At 43.7% G+C, this 18,682-nt stretch overlaps 1 protein-coding gene across 1 annotated transcript in view; it reads left to right on the top strand.

Moving 5' to 3' along the window:
* LOC126163115 (uncharacterized) overlaps positions 1–17,013 on the top strand; it is an 82,218-nt gene extending 65,205 nt beyond the window's left edge. The window contains exon 3 of the mRNA XM_049920038.1: positions 12,767–17,013. Coding sequence (XP_049775995.1) covers positions 12,767–16,180 — 3,414 coding nt within the window. The 3' untranslated portion in view covers positions 16,181–17,013. The remainder of the gene's footprint in view (positions 1–12,766) is intronic.
* Positions 17,014–18,682: the final 1,669 nt, after the last annotated feature.

The following is an 18,682-nucleotide window of genomic DNA, read 5'->3' as shown; positions in this document are numbered from 1 at the left end:
CTCTTGGAAACTATTGAGTGTCGGCATACATTAATGCACACCTTCTGACAGTAATAATCTACCGTGCTAGTATAATTTTTACAAGTGATGAAGTCGGTATATTACGAAATGCAGTCAGTGGATGAACGTATTGTTCAACCTTTAACCGCGCCATCTACAGGTACCACCGCCCATCATAGATGCCTGAATCGCGTTAATTTGAGTGGCGCCATATACAGTTCGTGTGCAGCTTGAGATGCGAGCTCACAGCAACATGGAGGTAACCAAGGACAATTTCAGTATTATGAAAGGTTCGAAAAAACATACCAGAAAATGAAAAAGAGCGGTTTGCTGAAATAATGAGAGTAGGTAACTACTAATGAATGAAAAAGGTACGTCGTCAAAAGAGGTAAAGATTATGTTTGGGGAAAAAAATACACGTTGAATACAAAACTGAAGCACGCACACACAAATCTCAAGAACAGCTTAAAGTAATTTTCAAAGACATGAAAGCGAAAGCAAAGAGAATGAAAGCTAAATGTAATCGACAACAGTTCCAAATCTTCTGTGGAGTAGCTCAGACGAAGATAGACAATGTAAACCGAATGGTTGTCGTGATCCCAAACGCTTCCGAGGCAATAACTGGACAATGTAAACCAAATGGTTGTCGTGATCCCAAACGCTTCCGAGGCAATAACTGGACAATGTAAACCAAATGGTTGTCGTGATCCCAAACGTTTCCGAGGCAATAACTGGAGTAAAACTACCGTGAAACAACTGAAGATAATGTGGTCGTTTCAAGCAACATCAGTGATAATTTTGATGAAGATGGCAGTGCAACTGCTGAAGGCGAAACCTTATCCCATAGACATGACCCTCGGCTTGCATTCTCTGGTGTGAGCTTATCAGAAGATGCGCCCATGAGAAAAGACAGATCATGCGGTTGTAGTGAAGAGCAGGTAGTTGTTGTAAAGAGCAGACAAGTTTCATTTGTTACAAATGCGTTCAATACGAGATGAATATAATTATAAAGAGAAATCATGGAAGAAGAATATAACCTTGAAATGGAAGTTAAGAATAAGTTCAAGAACGAAAAGGAGCAGGCTTCCGGTTCCAATTCTTCAGGCAATGTCCTCGAGAAATTCAGGTTACTGTAAATGAATATGAAATTTCCAAAAACATATAAAAAAACAAAAAGACAAGGAGAAACATTAGTATAAAATTATACATAAATAAAGTGGGTCACATTTCTCTCCAGTACTGAACATCCAGTGCCTTATCCATTCATTTAAGAAGGAAAGTTCTTCACCCTGTTATTCTTTACACTTATTACTTTCTTTATTTTGTTTATTTTATTCTTTACATGTATTATTTTAATAGCAAATTAAGTACAATTATAATTAAAATAAAAGTATAATAGACCTGACAGCATTTGTTTCTGGCTGAAATGAATACTGATCGATGTCATTCACCTCCACATCAGGATGAAACACGTCTATAACTTCTATTCCAAAGTTGTGCAGAACTGAATCAGCCACAATAACATTTCACATTATTGTTTTGTTTATATCGCATTGTTTTATGAGAATTTGGAAATGTTTCTTCCAAACACTGAAACTGGTAGCAATGTGGGATCCGTTGTTCCCTTCAGGTCCTGTGTGCGGTCGAAACACAAGAATCATCAGATGTTTGGAGAGAGCATATCCACTCCGTTAAACAAGCAACCCATCATGTTGTCCATTATCAAATTCTGCAGCAACTCTACTGTTGTCCTAAATGCTTGTATTATGCCTGGAATCCTGCCGGCGGTTTACCACGTTCAAAATCTTCATATTGGCTTCACAGGTAACTTGTGTCGTGATAGAAAAGAAATTCTTGAGATTTCTGTATAGTTGTGCTCCAGAAAACCAAAGTATGTGTGCACAATCGATGGCCACTGTGACATTAGGGAATCCACCAATTCGATAAATTCCTTTCGTTCCTTGATTTATATGGTGGCTTTAAGCCAATTAATCTGTTTATCATACAGTTAAAAGCTCTTCTAGAAGTAGTACGATGAACATTAGATCCTCTGCTACGATTGTTAAAGTACCATTGGGAAAGATTCGCGGTGCACAAAGAAGTTCCAGACTAGGAGACAAAGGACGGTTACAAATTACGCTGCCGAAAAGATTCTTTACGAAGCTAAAACTGCTCCTTGAAACCAGTTTCGCGATACATCGCAAATGGATCTCTTCTCCCCATTGAAATCCTCATTCTTGCGATGTCTACCTCTTCCACCATCTCCATACATATAATCCACAGAATTCGATATTTATCACTTAGAAACGAATTCCTAAATCACTGACGTCGTGGCCTTCTACATCTACATGGATACTCTGTAAATCACGTTTAACTACCTGGCAGAAGGTTTATCGAACCACCTTCACAGTTCTCTATTATTCCAGTCTCGTAAAGCACGCGGAAAGAACGAACACCTATATCTTTCCGTACGAGCTCTGATTTCCCTTATTTCATCGTGGTGATTGTTTCTCCCTATGTAGGTCGGCGTCAACAAAATATTTTCGCATTCGGAGGAGAAAGTTGGTGGTTGGAATTTCGTAAGAAGATTCTGTTGCAACGAAAACTCCTTTCTTTTAATGGTGTCCAGCCCAAATCCTGAATCATTTCAGTAACACTCTCTCGCATATTTCGCGATAGTACAAAACGTGCTGCCCTTCTTTGAACTTTCTCGATGTACTCCGTCAGTCCTATCTGGGAAGAGTCCCACAGCGCGCAGCAGTATTCTAAAAGAGGACGGACAAGTCTCCGTATTAGATCTGTTACATTTTGTAAGTGTCCTTCCAATGAAACGCAGTCTTTGCTTGGCCTTCCCCACAACATTTTGTGTGTGTTCCTTCCAATTCAAGTTGTTCGTAATTGTAATTCTTAGGTATTTAGTTGAATTTACTGCCTTTTGATTGGACTGATTTATCGTGTAACCGAAGTTCAACGAATTCCTTTTAGCACCCATATGGATGACCTCACACTTTTCGTTATTTAGGGTCAGCTGCCAATTTTCGAACCATTCAGATATCTTTTCTAAATCGTTTTGCAATTTGTTTTGATCTTCTGATGACTTTATTCGTCGATAAACGACAGCGTCATCTGCAAACAACCTGAGACGGCTCCTCAGATTGTCTCCCAAATCGTTTATATAGATAAGGAACAGCAAAGGGCCTATAACTCTCTTTGGTGGTGCCCTCTACCAGTTATGGAGTTAATTTATTAACTTCGCGAGTAAATGAAAAATTTACTCCTATGGTAATTTACTCCCTTAGTTCAGCCCTCTCAATTTGAAGTTGCCGATTTCCTTAGTACTTCCGTTTCACTTACCCCTGGTTGGTGCTCGCCACTCTTAGTAAGCAGGCTTTCGGGGTGCAACTGGTTTGTAGAGAGTGGCGCAAAAAGAATGCCTTAATTTCAAACTACTGTGATTAGATTTATTTTGATCACATGTCAGAAGTATTTACACCAGTACAATCTGTCAGTTACCCAATTTAAGAATTCCAGTTTTTTAAAGATAACATTGGAAACCAGGCGCCCTTTTTCGTGCACACACATTAAAGTCCCTTTTTAGCATACCTGTTTGTCAAAGTGTCCTGTGACACAAGAGTAATTTCGTGTCGTATTACAACATTCAGATCGGTGACAACAAGGTTTGCGGCAATAAGTTTTACATTTTAAATGACACAGTAAGACGAAGCCCCAAACCGACATGTCTGCCGAGCGTGCAGCACAGTGGAGATAGCCGAAACGTGAGAGCAAGTGTTGAGCAATCGTTTCTCGAACAACTAACTGCCCTGGATGAATTAGCGGTGTGAACTGTGGCTCCCATCTTGTTGGGACCACATTTCTGCCGTTTATTATTATTATTATATTCTTTCCTTTCTCAGACCTTAGGTCTGGTTAAAAATGGAACGTGACGCGGACCTTGATCAAGCGTGACGTCCTTTTAACTGTATGGTGTATGTTACAATGTATTTAGGAACTTTCGGGTTATTGAACATGTATCAATAATTACGGATTTCTGTAGTTGTATATATACGTTTGGATGTAGCTGCATTGCATTGATGTACTGGTGGATATTGTGTGGTATGACTCCTGTAGTTGATAGTATAATCGGTATAATGTCAACTTTATCCTGATGCCACATGTCCTTGACTTCCTCAGCCAGTTGGATGTATTTTTCAATTTTTTCTCCTGTTTTCTTCTGTATATTTGTTATATTGGGTATGGATATTTCGATTAGTTGTGTTAATTTCTTCTTTTTATTGGTGAGTATGATGTCAGGTTTGTTATGTGGTGTTGTTTTATGTTATAATGGTTCTGTTCCAGTATAATTTGTATTCATCATTCTCCAGTACATTTTGTGGTGCATACTTGTATGTGGGAACGTGTTGTTTTATTAGTTTATGTTTTATGGCAAGTTGTTGATGTATTATTTTTGCTACATTGTCATGTCTTCTGGGGTATTCTGTATTTGCTAGTATTGTACATCCACTTGTGATGTGATCTACTGTTTCTATTTGTTGTTTGCAAAGTCTGCATTTATCTGTTGTGGCATTGGGATCTTTAATAATATGCTTGCTGTAATATCTGGTGTTTGTTTGATCCTGTATTGCAATCATGAATCCTTCCATCTCACTGTATATATTGCCTTTTCTTAGCCATGTGTTGGATGCGTCTTGATCGATGTGTGGCTGTGTTAGTGTTTTCTTTTTCCAATTTACTTTCTTCGTATCTGTTGATGTTATGTGATCTAAAGGGTTGTAGAAGTGGTTATGAAATTGCAGTGGTGTAGCTGATGTATTTATATAAGTGATTGCTTTGTGTATTTTACTAGTTTCTGCTTATTCTATAAAGAATTTTCTTAAATTGTCTATCTGTCCATAATGTAGGTTTTGTATGTCGATAAATCCCCTTCCTCCTTCCTTTCTGCTTAAAGTGAATCTTTCTGTTGCTGAATGTATGTGATGTATTCTATATTTGTGGCATTGTGATCGTGTAAGTGTATTGAGTGCTTCTAGGTCTGTGTTACTCCATTTCACTACTCCAAATGAGTAGGTCAGTATGGGTATAGCATAAGTATTTATAGCTTTTGTCTTGTTTCTTGCTGTCAATTCTGTTTTCAGTATTTTTGTTAGTCTTTGTCTATATTTTTCTTTTAGTTCTCCTGTAATATTTGTATTATCTATTCCTATTTTTTGTCTGTATCCTAGACATTTATAGGCATCTGTTTTTTCCATTGCTTCTATGGAGTCACTGTGGTTATTCAATATGTAATCTTCTTGTTTAGTGTGTTTTCCCTTGACTATGCTATTTTTCTTATATTTGTCTGTTCCAAAAGCCATATTTATATCATTGCTGAATACTTCTGTAATCTTAAGTAATTGGTTGAGTTGTTGATTGGTTGCTGCCAGTAGTTTTAGATCATCCATGTATAGCAAATGTGTGATTTTGTGTGGGTATGTTCCAGTAATATTATATCCATAATTTGTATTATTTAGCATGTAGGATAGTGGGTTCAGAGCAAGGAAGAACCAGAAAGGACTTAATGAGTCTCCTTGGTATATTCCACACTTAATCTGTATTGGCTGTGATGTGCTATTATCTGAATTTGTTTGGATATTAAGTGTGGTTTTCCAGTTTTTCATTACTATGTTTAGGAACTGTATCAATTTAGGATCTACTTTGTATATTTCCAATATCTATAGTAACGATGAATGGGGTACACTATCAAAAGCTTTTTGGTAATCAATGTATGCGTAGTGTAGCGACCTTTGTTTAGTTTTAGCTTGATATGTCACCTCTATTATTATTATTATTATTATTATTATTATTATTATTATGTCCAATGATACCCACTTCGCAAACTCCACACGCACGGACGCCTTAGTGCTTTATGATGCAATACGTTTTGGGTGTTTGCTGCACAATAACAGCAGTTTTTATTATTTACGAAACCGCGCAAGTAAAACAGCGACATCGCTCATCATTAACGAAACGTAATCAGCATCAAGAACATCAGGGATTCTGTCACCGAAAAGTCTCCGTTCGTTATAATAATGTTCATGAAATTCCTGTACGATTATTTATTTATTTATTTATTTATTTATTGTATGGCTTGAATTATATTTTAAAAGTACATATGGTGAAGTCGATATAAGATAAAATGGTACGGATCAGTAGAAGCAGATACATCTGTTGATCGATATATACAGATGTGTAGCTAATAAAGAAACCTGGAGAACCGGTAGTAAATAAAAGGAACTTGAGAGCTCCATTTTTCGTCGTAGTTGGATATCCAAAGACTCCAACCAGTTAATTGTTGCAGGTGCTGCGTCTACAAAGTCTTTCAGGTACCCATCAATTTTCTTACTGGGCAGTCGTGGACAATGTGTGACAGTGTGTTCCCACGTTCCGCAGTCGCATTGGCCATCATTGGAATTTTCCCACTTTTGTAGCGTTGTTTCGTCACGGCGTTGCCAGGTCAGATACGGTTGAGGGGCCGCCATATTTTTCTTGGTTGGTTCGCACCTGGGAGCTGGTTGGTTGCATCTATGTTGCCTAGTAGTCTTAATGACCCTGGAGGGACGTCCATTGTTTTCTCCATTCATCTCTTAAATTGTGGATCATTTTGAGTTTCATCCATTCATGTGTTACTGCTTGTTGTCGTCTTCGGAGATTTGGTGGGCCAGAATTGGCGAGTATTGACAGCCGTGGTGTTGGTGTGGATTTACGAGCCCTGTCACGATACTCATCTCATCATTTACAGGGTGACGATTATTAAACCATATGAAAAAAAAGTAAAACGGTGTGCACACACTTAATTCATCATATAAACGTCACTGTAGATATTCGGATTTAGGTTGTGACATGGTCGATATGCCTCCGTCATTGGCGATGGTCTGTCGCAGATGAATAGCGAAATTCTGCATGACCCGCTGAAGTATCGGAACATCGATGCTGTCGGGGGCCTCCTGAATGGCTGTTTTCAGCTCAGCAGTGGTTTTGGGGTAATTGCTGTACACTTTGCCTTTTAATATAGCCCCACAAAAAGGAGTCGCGTGTGTTCAGATACGGAGAATAACTCCCCAAAAGTGCTTCTCCAGGACATCACACTCCTGCTTCGATAGGGTCGAGCTCCGTCTTGCATAAACTTCATCTTGTCGAAATCAGGCTCACCTTGGATAATGGGGATGAAATCATCTCCAAAACGTTGACATACCATTCAGTAGCGACTGCCATCAAGGAATGTCGCACCGATTATTCCGTGACTGGACATTGCACACCACACGGTCACCCGTTGAGTGTCAGAAGACTTCTCGGTCGCGAAATGCCGATTCTCAGTCCCCCAAATGCGCCAATTTTGCTTATTGACGAACCCATCCAAATGAAAGTGGGCTTCGTCGCTAAACCAAACCATATTCACATTAAAGTCCTGTTTGTCAATTCTGTGGTCAATAGTATGGTTGACGGGTTTGAATTTTGTATGGGAAGAGATGCAGGTTCTCTGTACCGCGACATTTTCAGGTGCAAATGGCCGACAGCAACAAGGCGCTTGCGTATGCGCATACTATTTCCCATCCCGCCCCGCGGCCAAACGTGCGGTTTGAACGCCCTAACGTAAACCGTTCAGAAGTTTTGACGATTTAATTTTCTATAGTTCAGTAACCGTCACCCTGTAGATGGAAGTCTATTTTGTTGACATGACATCATCTTCTCCCAACAGGAGAACGTTTTCGGCGACAGGTTACACAAGTGCTTGTGCTGTAGTTCTTAACATGTTTGCATTAGATCCTCAGCTAGCAGCAACGAGGTTCCCTAAGATACTATTTCTCGATTTTAGCTTCTGTCCTGTTAGTTCTAGGTTTCTCCTACATGTCGAGGCTCTGTTGAGAGCCACACCCAGATATGTGGAGTGTCGACAATGTCGTAATTTTTTTGTTGCCGGAGATTACACTCAATTCTCTGTTTGCCAGTCAGTTGGCTTGGTGGAATGAGCTGGGTTTGTTTTATTAGGATTCGGGCAAAGCCTCCGCTTTTTGTAATGCTGATCGAGCTTCTCTGGCTCGTTAGTGAGTGTCTGTTTACCTTCTTCGAATGTGTTGTTTTGAGTTGCAATCGCTAAGTCGTCGACGTAGCTAAGCTTTACAGAATCAGTGGTGTCTATGTCGCTGATGTAAAATTTAAATAAAAGCGGAACCCTGTGGGACACCAGTCTTTATGTATAGGATTTACTTGCGGTGTCTCCAATGCTAATTTAAAAGAACGGTTTTAAGCATGTTTTCTGCTAGTTCTGTGATCTTTGAGCTGGACACGGTTTGATTTAGCGTATACATTGATCTGTGCAGCCACAAGGTGTCTACGATGCTGTGAGGTCAATAAATGCAACTGAGGATTCTTTTTTTTCTCTCTTTGAAGCCTGCTTCTGCAAGTGGCGTTAGGTCAGGATGTTGCTCTCAGCAGCCTCGATTAGCACGAGATCATGCTTGATGTAGGGGAGGAGGGTTGTGGCAGCAGTTGTTGAACATATTCGATTACATAGAAACCTTTCCAGTAGCATTATAACAAATGCTTAGTAGTGCCATTGGACAGTAGATCACTGGATCTTCTTTAGATTTTCTTGGCTTGGAAATAGTAGTTTTTGCAGTTTTAAACTGCGGAGGAATTTTTCCGCTGTCCAGTATTGCATTGTAAAATTTTAGTAGCCACTATCGTGCTTTCTTTCCTAGTTGTTTAATGGTCTCTAGAAATATACCATCCAGTCCAGAAGCTTTCCTGTTTCTAAGGGATTGCGTTTATGGGTTTCTGCGGAGTAGTGTTGTCAAGTTGCTGTGAGGCTTTGGGGATATCAGTTTTCCCGTCGCAGCCTCAACAATAGCTAAACACAGCACTTGTGGAGCATTGTTTGGATACACAGAAAGTCACGTGCGGTAACGTGTGCGACTGCGCTGTGTCTTAATCATCGCTTTCCCAGCAGTTTTATCGTCTTCCGCAGGAGAAGACCTCCAATTGAACGTATCGCCGGTTTTATTTATTTATTTATTTATTGGCGTCCAGAACTTGGCCATACGGCCATCTCAACACTGGAAATGTTATACAGTTTGTTCTGATAGTTGAAGTTATAAATTAGTCTAGCCGACCCAATTTTTCAACATCATCTCCTTTCAGTGCGACGGCCTTTCGCCACCTCTCTGGGGGGGGGGGGGGGGGCGCCTGTATGCCCGCGTAGTACCACTATTGGTCGACATAGAAGGAAACGTCTTGCTGCAACAATAATCGCCCCCCATCGTCCACGTACATTTTCCTGCGGAGTTCATCCTTCAGTGGAAAAAAACAGTTGGAAGTGGAGGATGCAACATCCAGGCTGTAAGATGGATTAGGAAGAACAGTCCAATGAAGTTTTGTGAGCTGCTGTCGGGTGCTCAGACTTGGCTGAGGCCTTGCGTTGACATGAAGAAGGAGAAGTTCGTTTGGATTTTTGTGGTTACGAACACATTGCAGGAGTCACAGCTGTGAGCGGCCAACCAGCACGTGGGAGATCGGATAGGTTTGCGCGACCGTGTTGAGGTGATGACAGACGCTTCGCTCAACGACTCGCCGTATGTTTCTCAGACAGGTCTTCGTAGACATTCCGCAAGCGTCTTTGAATATCTGCGATGCTGATATTAAGACAGCTCTGCTGAAAGCACCTCCGTCACAGACGGCATTTTGAAAGCTACATATGACGCCGCCACCTATCGGAACTTAATGGAACTACAGGGGCTGAAGCGGTCCACAATTCTCCACAACAAATTCCTCTTTTTTTAACCGAAACTGGCTGAGAAAAAAAGTGTTGCATTGGTTATCGAATGCTCCTCGTATATTTAACAAGAGAACGCTAGTGCCACGTCCAGAAATTCAAACTCGAAATGAGGCTAATCTTGTGGATACAATACTCCTTCACATTTTTAGAGCTGGCGTGGTCTGTCGGGAGTCAGCGACTGATGCTTTTAAACAGTAAACAACTCGTCACAAGTCTTCAGCTGAACTCATTTGTAAATGATTCGAACTTATAGAAGGATGTATACCTATACCACAGGAAACATCGGCATAAGATATTCTCGATTTAGGTTCGTGGGACGAAGGTATAGACTTATAGGGAACTACCAAATTATACTTCTAAGTTGTGTTTCAGAGGATTTCTTAAATTTAGGTTCACTCTACAATTTTCGACATGTACCTGACGTCTGGATGTGCACTGAATGGGTAGCAGTATTTCTCTTACCAAAACTACGCAAGAAATTTAGTACGCTGCAACATTCGTATCTGATAACATACAGCTTGGCAAAGCTAAGCTTTTCCTGGGCCAAATCTGCTAAAAAATATTATAATATTGGTGACTTCTTATCTGAAGTAACACTGTAGTATCATTTTTGTATGAGAGCACAAGTATCTACAAGTCTATCAATCACTGATATTATTGGTAAACGTACAGTTTTTTTTTCCAGTTATGACAAAGGCTGTATTAGTTCTTGTTTATCCTGATACTGCATGCACAATTCAACTATGCTTCACTGCTCCAGGAAGAGTACAACTTTGGTTGTATTCTGTAGTGAGTGAAAAACAGGTTATGTGAGTTATTAATGCTAAATGTCCACAGAGGAAAAGTAATTGAGCAATTGTCATTCGCATTCAAACTCGATGAAGTGTAACATTACATTTTCTGTAGTTTCTTATAACGTGTGTTCTTTAGAGTTACTCACAGAATAGAAGGCAAATGATATCTCTGCATTTACTAAACATCTGATTCCATGTCTCATGCAACATCATCTTTTATTTTTCCTAACGTTTCGGGAAGTGAAAATTTTATGCGATCTCGACGAGTCACATCATCTTCATCGTAATTCAACGCTACATGCTTTATTAATACTGCATTCACGTTCACCGACCAACTACAGTGAAACTGTTTGAACGTTGCGACTGGCAGCAGTTGCAACATGACGCGATAGTCACGAAGATTACAAACTACATGTACCGAGCAGTGCTAGGAAGCAAAACAACACTGTACCACTTGTTTATATTAAATCTCTTGATTTCATTGTTTTCATTATAAAAAATTGTTTTAAAAGCTTGAATTTCACAATATTTTGTAAAAGGATGATTTCTCATTAAAAGTTTGTTTCACAAGTTTTCAAAAAACGAAACTTGTGATTTTTATGCCTGGGGTGGGCAACTATAATTAGAAATTAAGCACTGGTCACAGCTTCTATCCTGTTCACCTTTGTCATATCGCTCTGTTACGTCAGTTGCGTTGTGAAAGTGAGCAGAAAAGTGATAATTCTGTTACTCATCTGCCAGCAAACGGAGTACTCCACGTTAACGGCCAACGTGCGAATGTATACAGCAAGGAACGCCCAGCTGTTACTGCTGCAGAAAACGTGAACCGACAACATTGCCGCTTCACATGCTCGAGTGCAAGTCACTTTTTCTTCGGTGTATAACAATCACGGTTCGATGCAGTGTGGTGTGTCATGGTTTCCTCAGCCTAGCTGGCTGTACGGGTGGGGGATAGCGCTTCTCGGTTATGAATCCCTTTGGAAGTCAGATCTGGAAGCTAGAGATACCTGGAGAGATTGAATAAGAGTCTCTGACCGTTCTTTCCACCAACCTGTTGTCTTCCAAAGTTGTGTCCCCAGCGCAGAAGACAGCTCGTCGGTCGTAGGATCTTCTTCGGCGGAGGCTGTAATGCTGTCAATTCGAACCTGTGACTGTGCCTTTTGCGGGATGCCACTTGTCCAGATTAGTCTCTGTATCTACAGAGGGCAAGATCTGTGGTACTGACAATGATGGTAGGCGACACTTCTCATTATTATTGAAACATTCACACATTTACACATTCTTTTACAACACTCGACATAGCTTTCTTAATTGTATGGTAACTTTTCCATCCAACTTCCAAAGTATAATACACATGTCCGGCTCTGAAGAACATCGGCAACAGAGTGACTATTACATGTTCACATCTAAGTAACGCACGGTACTGAGACACGTGTCCGACCCTCCAGAACACCCGGAACAGAGTGACTAGCACAGCCAAAGTACTTCGTCTCCCAGGCACACCAAAGCGACCCGAAGGTGTCTGAAGCACTTTCGTTACAATATCGTTTCTCTTATGTTTCTCAAAACTGGTGAAATTTAATAAAAAGAAACGATGAACTCAAAGAGTGACCGTGAGAGATTGTCGTACTAAAAACTGGGTTAAATACAATGAAAGGTATAGAATATAGTTAATTAGAGAAGTTGGGCGTTTTGGCGCCTAGCACCCAAACGTGCCGACCAATCAGAAGTAAGTTCAGTACAATTAGGCATACTCTCCCATGGGCTTCTACGTACTGTACCACCTGTCGCTTGTACCTCACTCCACTTTTGTACCATATGCTACTTCACGTGTATCAAGCTGCATCAAGGCGAGCTTCTAGCGAAATAAAATACTGGCAGCCACACGGTGTTTTTCATGTTTACGAACATTACCAGAAGAGAAAAAAATGGTAAATGACGAATAAAAATTCTAGGACTGAATGGGGATTGAAGCCCAGACCTGTGGATCTGTAACCTGGCACTGAGGCAGTGAGTGGGGGCGATGAATACCACGATGTCTGAAATAGTCGTCGTCGTTATATTCATCATCAACATCCTTAACCAGTATGTGTACCGATTTACTGAAGAAGAATGAAAGCAATTCCTTCTTTCTGTTCGGCAGGCACTTCCGGGTACGGCTCTGCACTGCGCCGTCTCAAATAGCCACAAGGACGCGCAGGGTCCTGTGGAGACGATAGACATCAAAGAAGAGCCTATAGACGACGACGACGATGAGGCGGCGGTAGAGGGCGTGGCCGACGAGCAATTCGAGGATGCCGAAGTGGAAATAGAGGTGGTGGCCGTGGCACAGGACAGGACGGCAGAGGGCACCACGGCGACGGAGCAGCAGCAACAGCAGCAGAAGGAAAAGGGCGGGGGGGAGGAGGTGGTCTCGGGGAACGGTAGCTGCCTGCAGCTGACTCCGCCGCGGTCGCCGTCTGTCGCGTCTGACGCGACGTACTCTGCATCGGAGTCAGGCAGCTCGACAGAAAGGAACTCGCCCCAGCAGCAGCAGGAGGGGGAGGAAAGGGCGGAGGGTCGCTGCTCCGACCTCAGTAGGGAGGGCGGCGGTAGCATCTGCAGGTACTGCGCAAAGTGGCACCCCGACCCGCAAACCTGCCAGGAGCACGAGCGCAGCTGCCCGCGCCGCAGCGGCGCAGACGACCAGCAGCAGCAGCAGCAGCAGCAGCAGCAGCAGCAGGAGGAGAAGGAAGCGGCGGCGGCGGTGCCGCTGCGGCGGCCGCCGCCGCCGGGCAAGTACTCCAACAGGTGCCGCTTCTGCACTAAGTGGTTCCAGAAGACGAGCGTCTGCCGCGTCCATGAGAGGGAGTGTGGCCCTCTGCACGGCTACGCGGCGCCCGAGCTGGCTAGCGGCCGCGGCTCCGGCAAACGCTGCCGCTCCTGCTCGGCGCTCTTCCTGTCTAAAGCTGGCCGCAGCATCCACGAGTACCACTGCTTCCGCCGCGAGCGCCAGATCCAGAGTGGCGAGCTGCCGCCCGTCGCGCCCGGTGCCGCAGAGCCGCAGTCCCAGAGCACAGCGCTGCGCAGACTGCCGCCGACGCCCAAGTACTGCAACCAGTGCCGCTTCTGCCGCAAGTACTTCCCACGTGTGCCGTTGCGCCGCCTCCACGAGGCCCAGTGCGGCCCCCGTTTCGGCTACCGGCCAACGACGACGACGCCGCCACAGACGGTCCCCAGCCCTCCCTGTGAGGGCGCCGGCGAGAGGCAGTGCTCCTACTGTGACAAGCGGTTCAAGACGTTGGCGGGCCGCAACGGGCACGAGTACTATTGCCGGCGCCGCTCCCTCCCGACGCGTCACAACCTGGCCGCCAACCAGTGCCGCTACTGCCACGCGCGCTACCTCTCGCGGTCGCACCGCCTCTCCCACGAACTCTCGTGCTCCGAGGCCTCCGGATGGCTGGATGGGCCGAAGGCGGACGCTGCGTTGCAGGCCGGTGGGAGGGATGCTGTCAAGTGCCGCTACTGCGGCAAGGGCCACCTCAAGTGGCGGTCGCTGCTCACCCACGAGTTTCACTGCCGACGTAAGGCGCCGCCGCGTGGCGAGGCGGGCCCGCAGGTGGCTGCGGAGGCGGACACGCAGGAGGCTACTGAGGCGGCTGTGGAGGTGGTGGAGCCATCAGCACCGGAGGTGGCGGAGGCACCAGCACCGGAGGTGGCGGAGGCACCAGCACCACCTGGTGATACAGGCAGCAGTGGTGACAACGATAAGGACGAGAGCTTCAGTCCTTCTGGCAGCACTGCGTCTGGGGACAAGAGGCAGGGCTCACTCAATCGTTGCAGTCGTTGCCACAAGTGGTGTAAGACCAAGCACGGCCGGAAGGTGCACGAGGAATATTGCTCGCGCAATTTTCATATGACTATCGCAGGAAGGTGGTACAAGTGTTCGTATTGCTCTCGAGTCTTCCTCAGACGTTGTTCTTGTGTCATGCACGAGCGTCACTGTCCCCAGGCGACAGACCGTACAGTCGGTCGTGCAGCTGTGTCTGTTGTGCCAGAAAGACGAGAGCAGCAGTTAGGATCGACTGCCTGTGACAGCGCACAGTTACGTGGCGGATTGACGGACGAACGGGAAGTAATATTTCCAGGACTGTCACAGTCAGAGCGGAAGAGGAAGAATGTGGACAGCCCGTCGTGTCTACCGTCAGCTGCTAATGCCAAAGAAATGGATGTCTGTATGTGCCGGTATTGCGATAAGGCCTTCAAGTACCGCGAGTGCCTGCGTACCCACGAAGTGAAATGCGGTGCAATTGCTGCCTACCAGTATAGCACCCCGCCCCACCGTTCACCCACCTTCTTCACGTGCCCTCTCTGCCGCAAGGCCTTCAAGTTCCGCAGAAAGCTCCACAATCACTGGAAAGTCTGCAGGGCACGCACTTCTGTTGTGGCTGAAGCGGCTGAACTGAACGGGGAAGCGAAATCAACACGGGCCGTACCTGAGCGACTAGAGGGAAGTGGTGGAGGTGGAGTAGTAATGGCGCCATTTGGCACAGAGTCCTCTCCGGGAGAAGACCGCATGGAGTGGCGCGGCTGGCCCAGCGGCTACTCCCAGACAGTTGCGGACTCCCTTACCGACGACGACAGCGTCACCGGTGTGGCAGACTCGTCCGGGCTCAGCTGCAAGCTCTGCCACAAGGATTTCTGCTCGAGGGTGCTGCTAGAGCTGCACACACTAAACGAATGTGTTTACCAGCGCATCCAAAATGACCACGCCTACGCCCAGTGTGAGTCACCCAGTGTCGACGAGTCCACACTGATGCGCATGGCCAGAGTCGAGCTGCAGCGGCTGCTGCTCTGCTCGTGCTGCGGCCGTATCTTTGGGGATCGGCAGGAGCTGTCGGACCACGAGCTGGCTGAGAGGCAGAGGCATGGCCAGACGTCGACAGAGGCTCAAGATCAGTCTTCGGGAGACCTCGAGACCACCCACGTGCAGAAGAGGATAAAACTCACAGAGGCGACACGTGAGTTGGGTCTGCATCTGGAAGGTAGAGGACAGCAAGAATCCAACTGCAGGATGGAGCAGCTGACGGCAAATTATCAGGCAGTTCCAGCAACTGATAAACTGGAGGATGCAGACAGCGGGCGAGAATCAAATGAAAACTGTCTCCTGCAGGAAGTTCTTCTGGATGGTCATTGCCAGCAATTGCTACAGAAACTCACTTCTGAAGAAAAGGTGAAACAGGTCTATTCAGAGGATAGCGATCAGAAGCTGGAGATAAAAAAAGAAGAGATTGGTTTCCAGCACCTGGAAAGGCAGCATTTGGAGAGTGCGAATGGTGAACGAGGATTGAGTAACAAATCAGTACTTCAGATACTGGTCAAAAATAATAGTGATTGTAAGCAAGAACATCTTAAAGATGACCCCGGTAAAAAGGTTCCTTCCACTAACAGCGGACTAGAACAGGAGAGCGAAAGAGTAATAGTTCATCCGCAGCATCAGGAATGTATCTCCGATGACGACAAATGGCAATTGCAGAACAAAATGCCAAATCTGGCTCATTTGCTGCAACAACAGTGACCGGAGGGTCCGAACAAGAGGCAGAGTGACCAGAAGTGCAGTGAAGAGCATGGCAGGGAGGAAATAGCACACTGGAAGCAGTGACCAAAGATTACCAGGAGCCGCAATACCATCCAGTGTTACGGGGACAAGGAGGCAATCTTCCATAGGGTTTGTGTAATGGTCTGTACTGTTAGTCACAGAATGGAAGTGCAGCCACTGTTCCTTATATTTTGCCATCATAAGCCACTTCTGCTTCAGTATTATTGAAGGCTGTTATAGAGGTGGTGTAAGTGCAGATCCAGTAATAGAAAAATATCTCTCCTACCTCCCGCCGTCTCACCCTTGTGTGGACATGTTGTTGGATTTGATGGGGTACTAGCTACCTGCACCTGCCTTCTTGGCCTTGCGTTTTCTGCTCTTTTGTGTGTCATGATTCCTGACAAGCACCAGCAGAGGAAGGACCTAAACTTGTGTCCTGTTCAATTGTCAACTGCACAGCTTTTCAACTAGTCAACAGCTAATGCTTTGTCCTAACATTTCTATCGATTTTGGAAAGCAGTCACTCATCTTACACTTTCTCTGGATTCTTTTTATTTTTAATTTGTTGATATACTGGACTGAAAATGGCTGTGAAAGAATGTGTTTTTTTTTTTCCTAGTTCACAGACATGCAGGAATGTCACTATAATTATCTGAAAAGTGTGTGTGCTTGTCAATTGCTGATGTATGGAGGGGATGATGATCCATGAAATATTGTCCACATCCCTGTTTTGTTCTGTATTGTATGTAGAAATACCATAATTTTTGTAACGCTTTTTTTGAAATCATATAATAAATGATTCAAGTTTTTTATATGGGCTCTTATACATGGAGAAATATGTACAGAGTGAATCTCTGTTGGTTATAGGATGAATGGAACACTAATTTCTTTATAAGAGTTAAAAAACTATATGCTATAACGTAATAGTGTATCTTACCTATATTGCGTATTTTAATGTTGAACCTACTTCTGTTAATTTATAAGGGACAATGTAGTGTTCTATATTGACAAGTGGCTCCTTCACACTGCACTAGCCCAGAGAACAGAAAAAAGTAGGTAAACAAGCCTTTATATAAAAAATTTAAAAATGGGTGGCTGGGGTCACATGAGCCTTTCTTGTCCAAATTTTGATCTACCTTCAACCATTTTGTGCATATTATTTTTATGAACTATTTGTAAGGCTCCTCCTTTCATCTAGTATGGGAATGTGTTGCCAGTGTGGGTAATTGGGCATGAGCTGGGCAAATACCCTGGAGTTCCAATCTCAGGTTACAGAAAGATTTGTGTGTGTAGACACACAGAAAATGCATATAGCAGGAGCAGTGGAACATGGCTGAAGATATTTTTGTTGATTTCTGTTATCTTTTGCCATTTTGTGTATTTTGAGCATATGACTAAAGAAAGTTTGATAACGCAGATAAAAAGCCTAGCCAAAAACTTTTGAACCTACATTCCATTTTAACAACCTTGTCGAAAAAGTCTTGTCAGTATCGCATTTGTAACCATGTCTTCTTTTTTTTTTCCAGTGAGATAAAATCTCATATGATGTGACGAGTCAAAAAGTATCCACATCATTTACTATTTTTCCATAACACTGTAATTAAATCCATAGCATCTGCTCATTTCTATGATTTTGCCTCCTTACACTTCGAGTCGTATCCATATTCTGCAAGCCACTGTGAATTGAATGACACAAAGCCCTTCCTATTGTAAGACATATTACATTTCCTTCCCTTTCCATTTGTATATGGTGCATGGAAAGAATGACTGCTCAAATACTCTGTGCATGTTGTAATTAAACTTGTCTTTGCAGTTCCCATGGCTGCAGTATGTAAGGGCTATAGTATATTTGTAGATTCCTGATATAATATTAGGTCTTAAAATTTTGTTGAGAGACTTTCATGGATTTCTGATTCTTAAGTGTGCTGCAATTTTAACTGTTTCAGTATACTACATCCCACTGGTAAGTGTGTTGCTGGTAGTTGCGCATGTTGTCAGTACATTGAACCTGGATCCTTAAGATACACCTAAGAACCAACATGTCTCCATTCCAATCGCTCCGAATAAATTCCTCAGCTCCAATTGCGTGATCACTTCCTGACATGCCTCACAGAAGTTTGGCTGATGAGATGGGCAAAAGCACATTACACTCTCTAGCGTAAATATAGATGAAGTTAAAGGACTGCCTTAACAGTTGACAGTCATGTAAATTGTCAAAAGTTTTCTATGAAGGTTTGCTGAAAAGTAAATTCCTCCAAATTTCGCTTTTTAAATCAGATAAATCTTATTAAAAATGTACATCTTTATTCTTGATGTTTGTCAACAGTCTCCCTGGTGATGACCACATTTCTCCCACCGAGAGGCCAGTTTCTTAATACCATCACTGCAGAATGTTTGAATTTGTTGAGGGAGCCACAACCTCACCTCTGCTTGCACTGCTTCATCACTATCAAACTAAAGTCCTCTATTGAGTTCTTTAGG

This window comes from Schistocerca cancellata, chromosome 2, assembly GCF_023864275.1.
Source record: "Schistocerca cancellata isolate TAMUIC-IGC-003103 chromosome 2, iqSchCanc2.1, whole genome shotgun sequence".
Lineage (NCBI taxonomy): Eukaryota > Metazoa > Arthropoda > Insecta > Orthoptera > Acrididae > Schistocerca > Schistocerca cancellata.
This window is presented reverse-complemented; position numbering and strand designations above follow the sequence as displayed.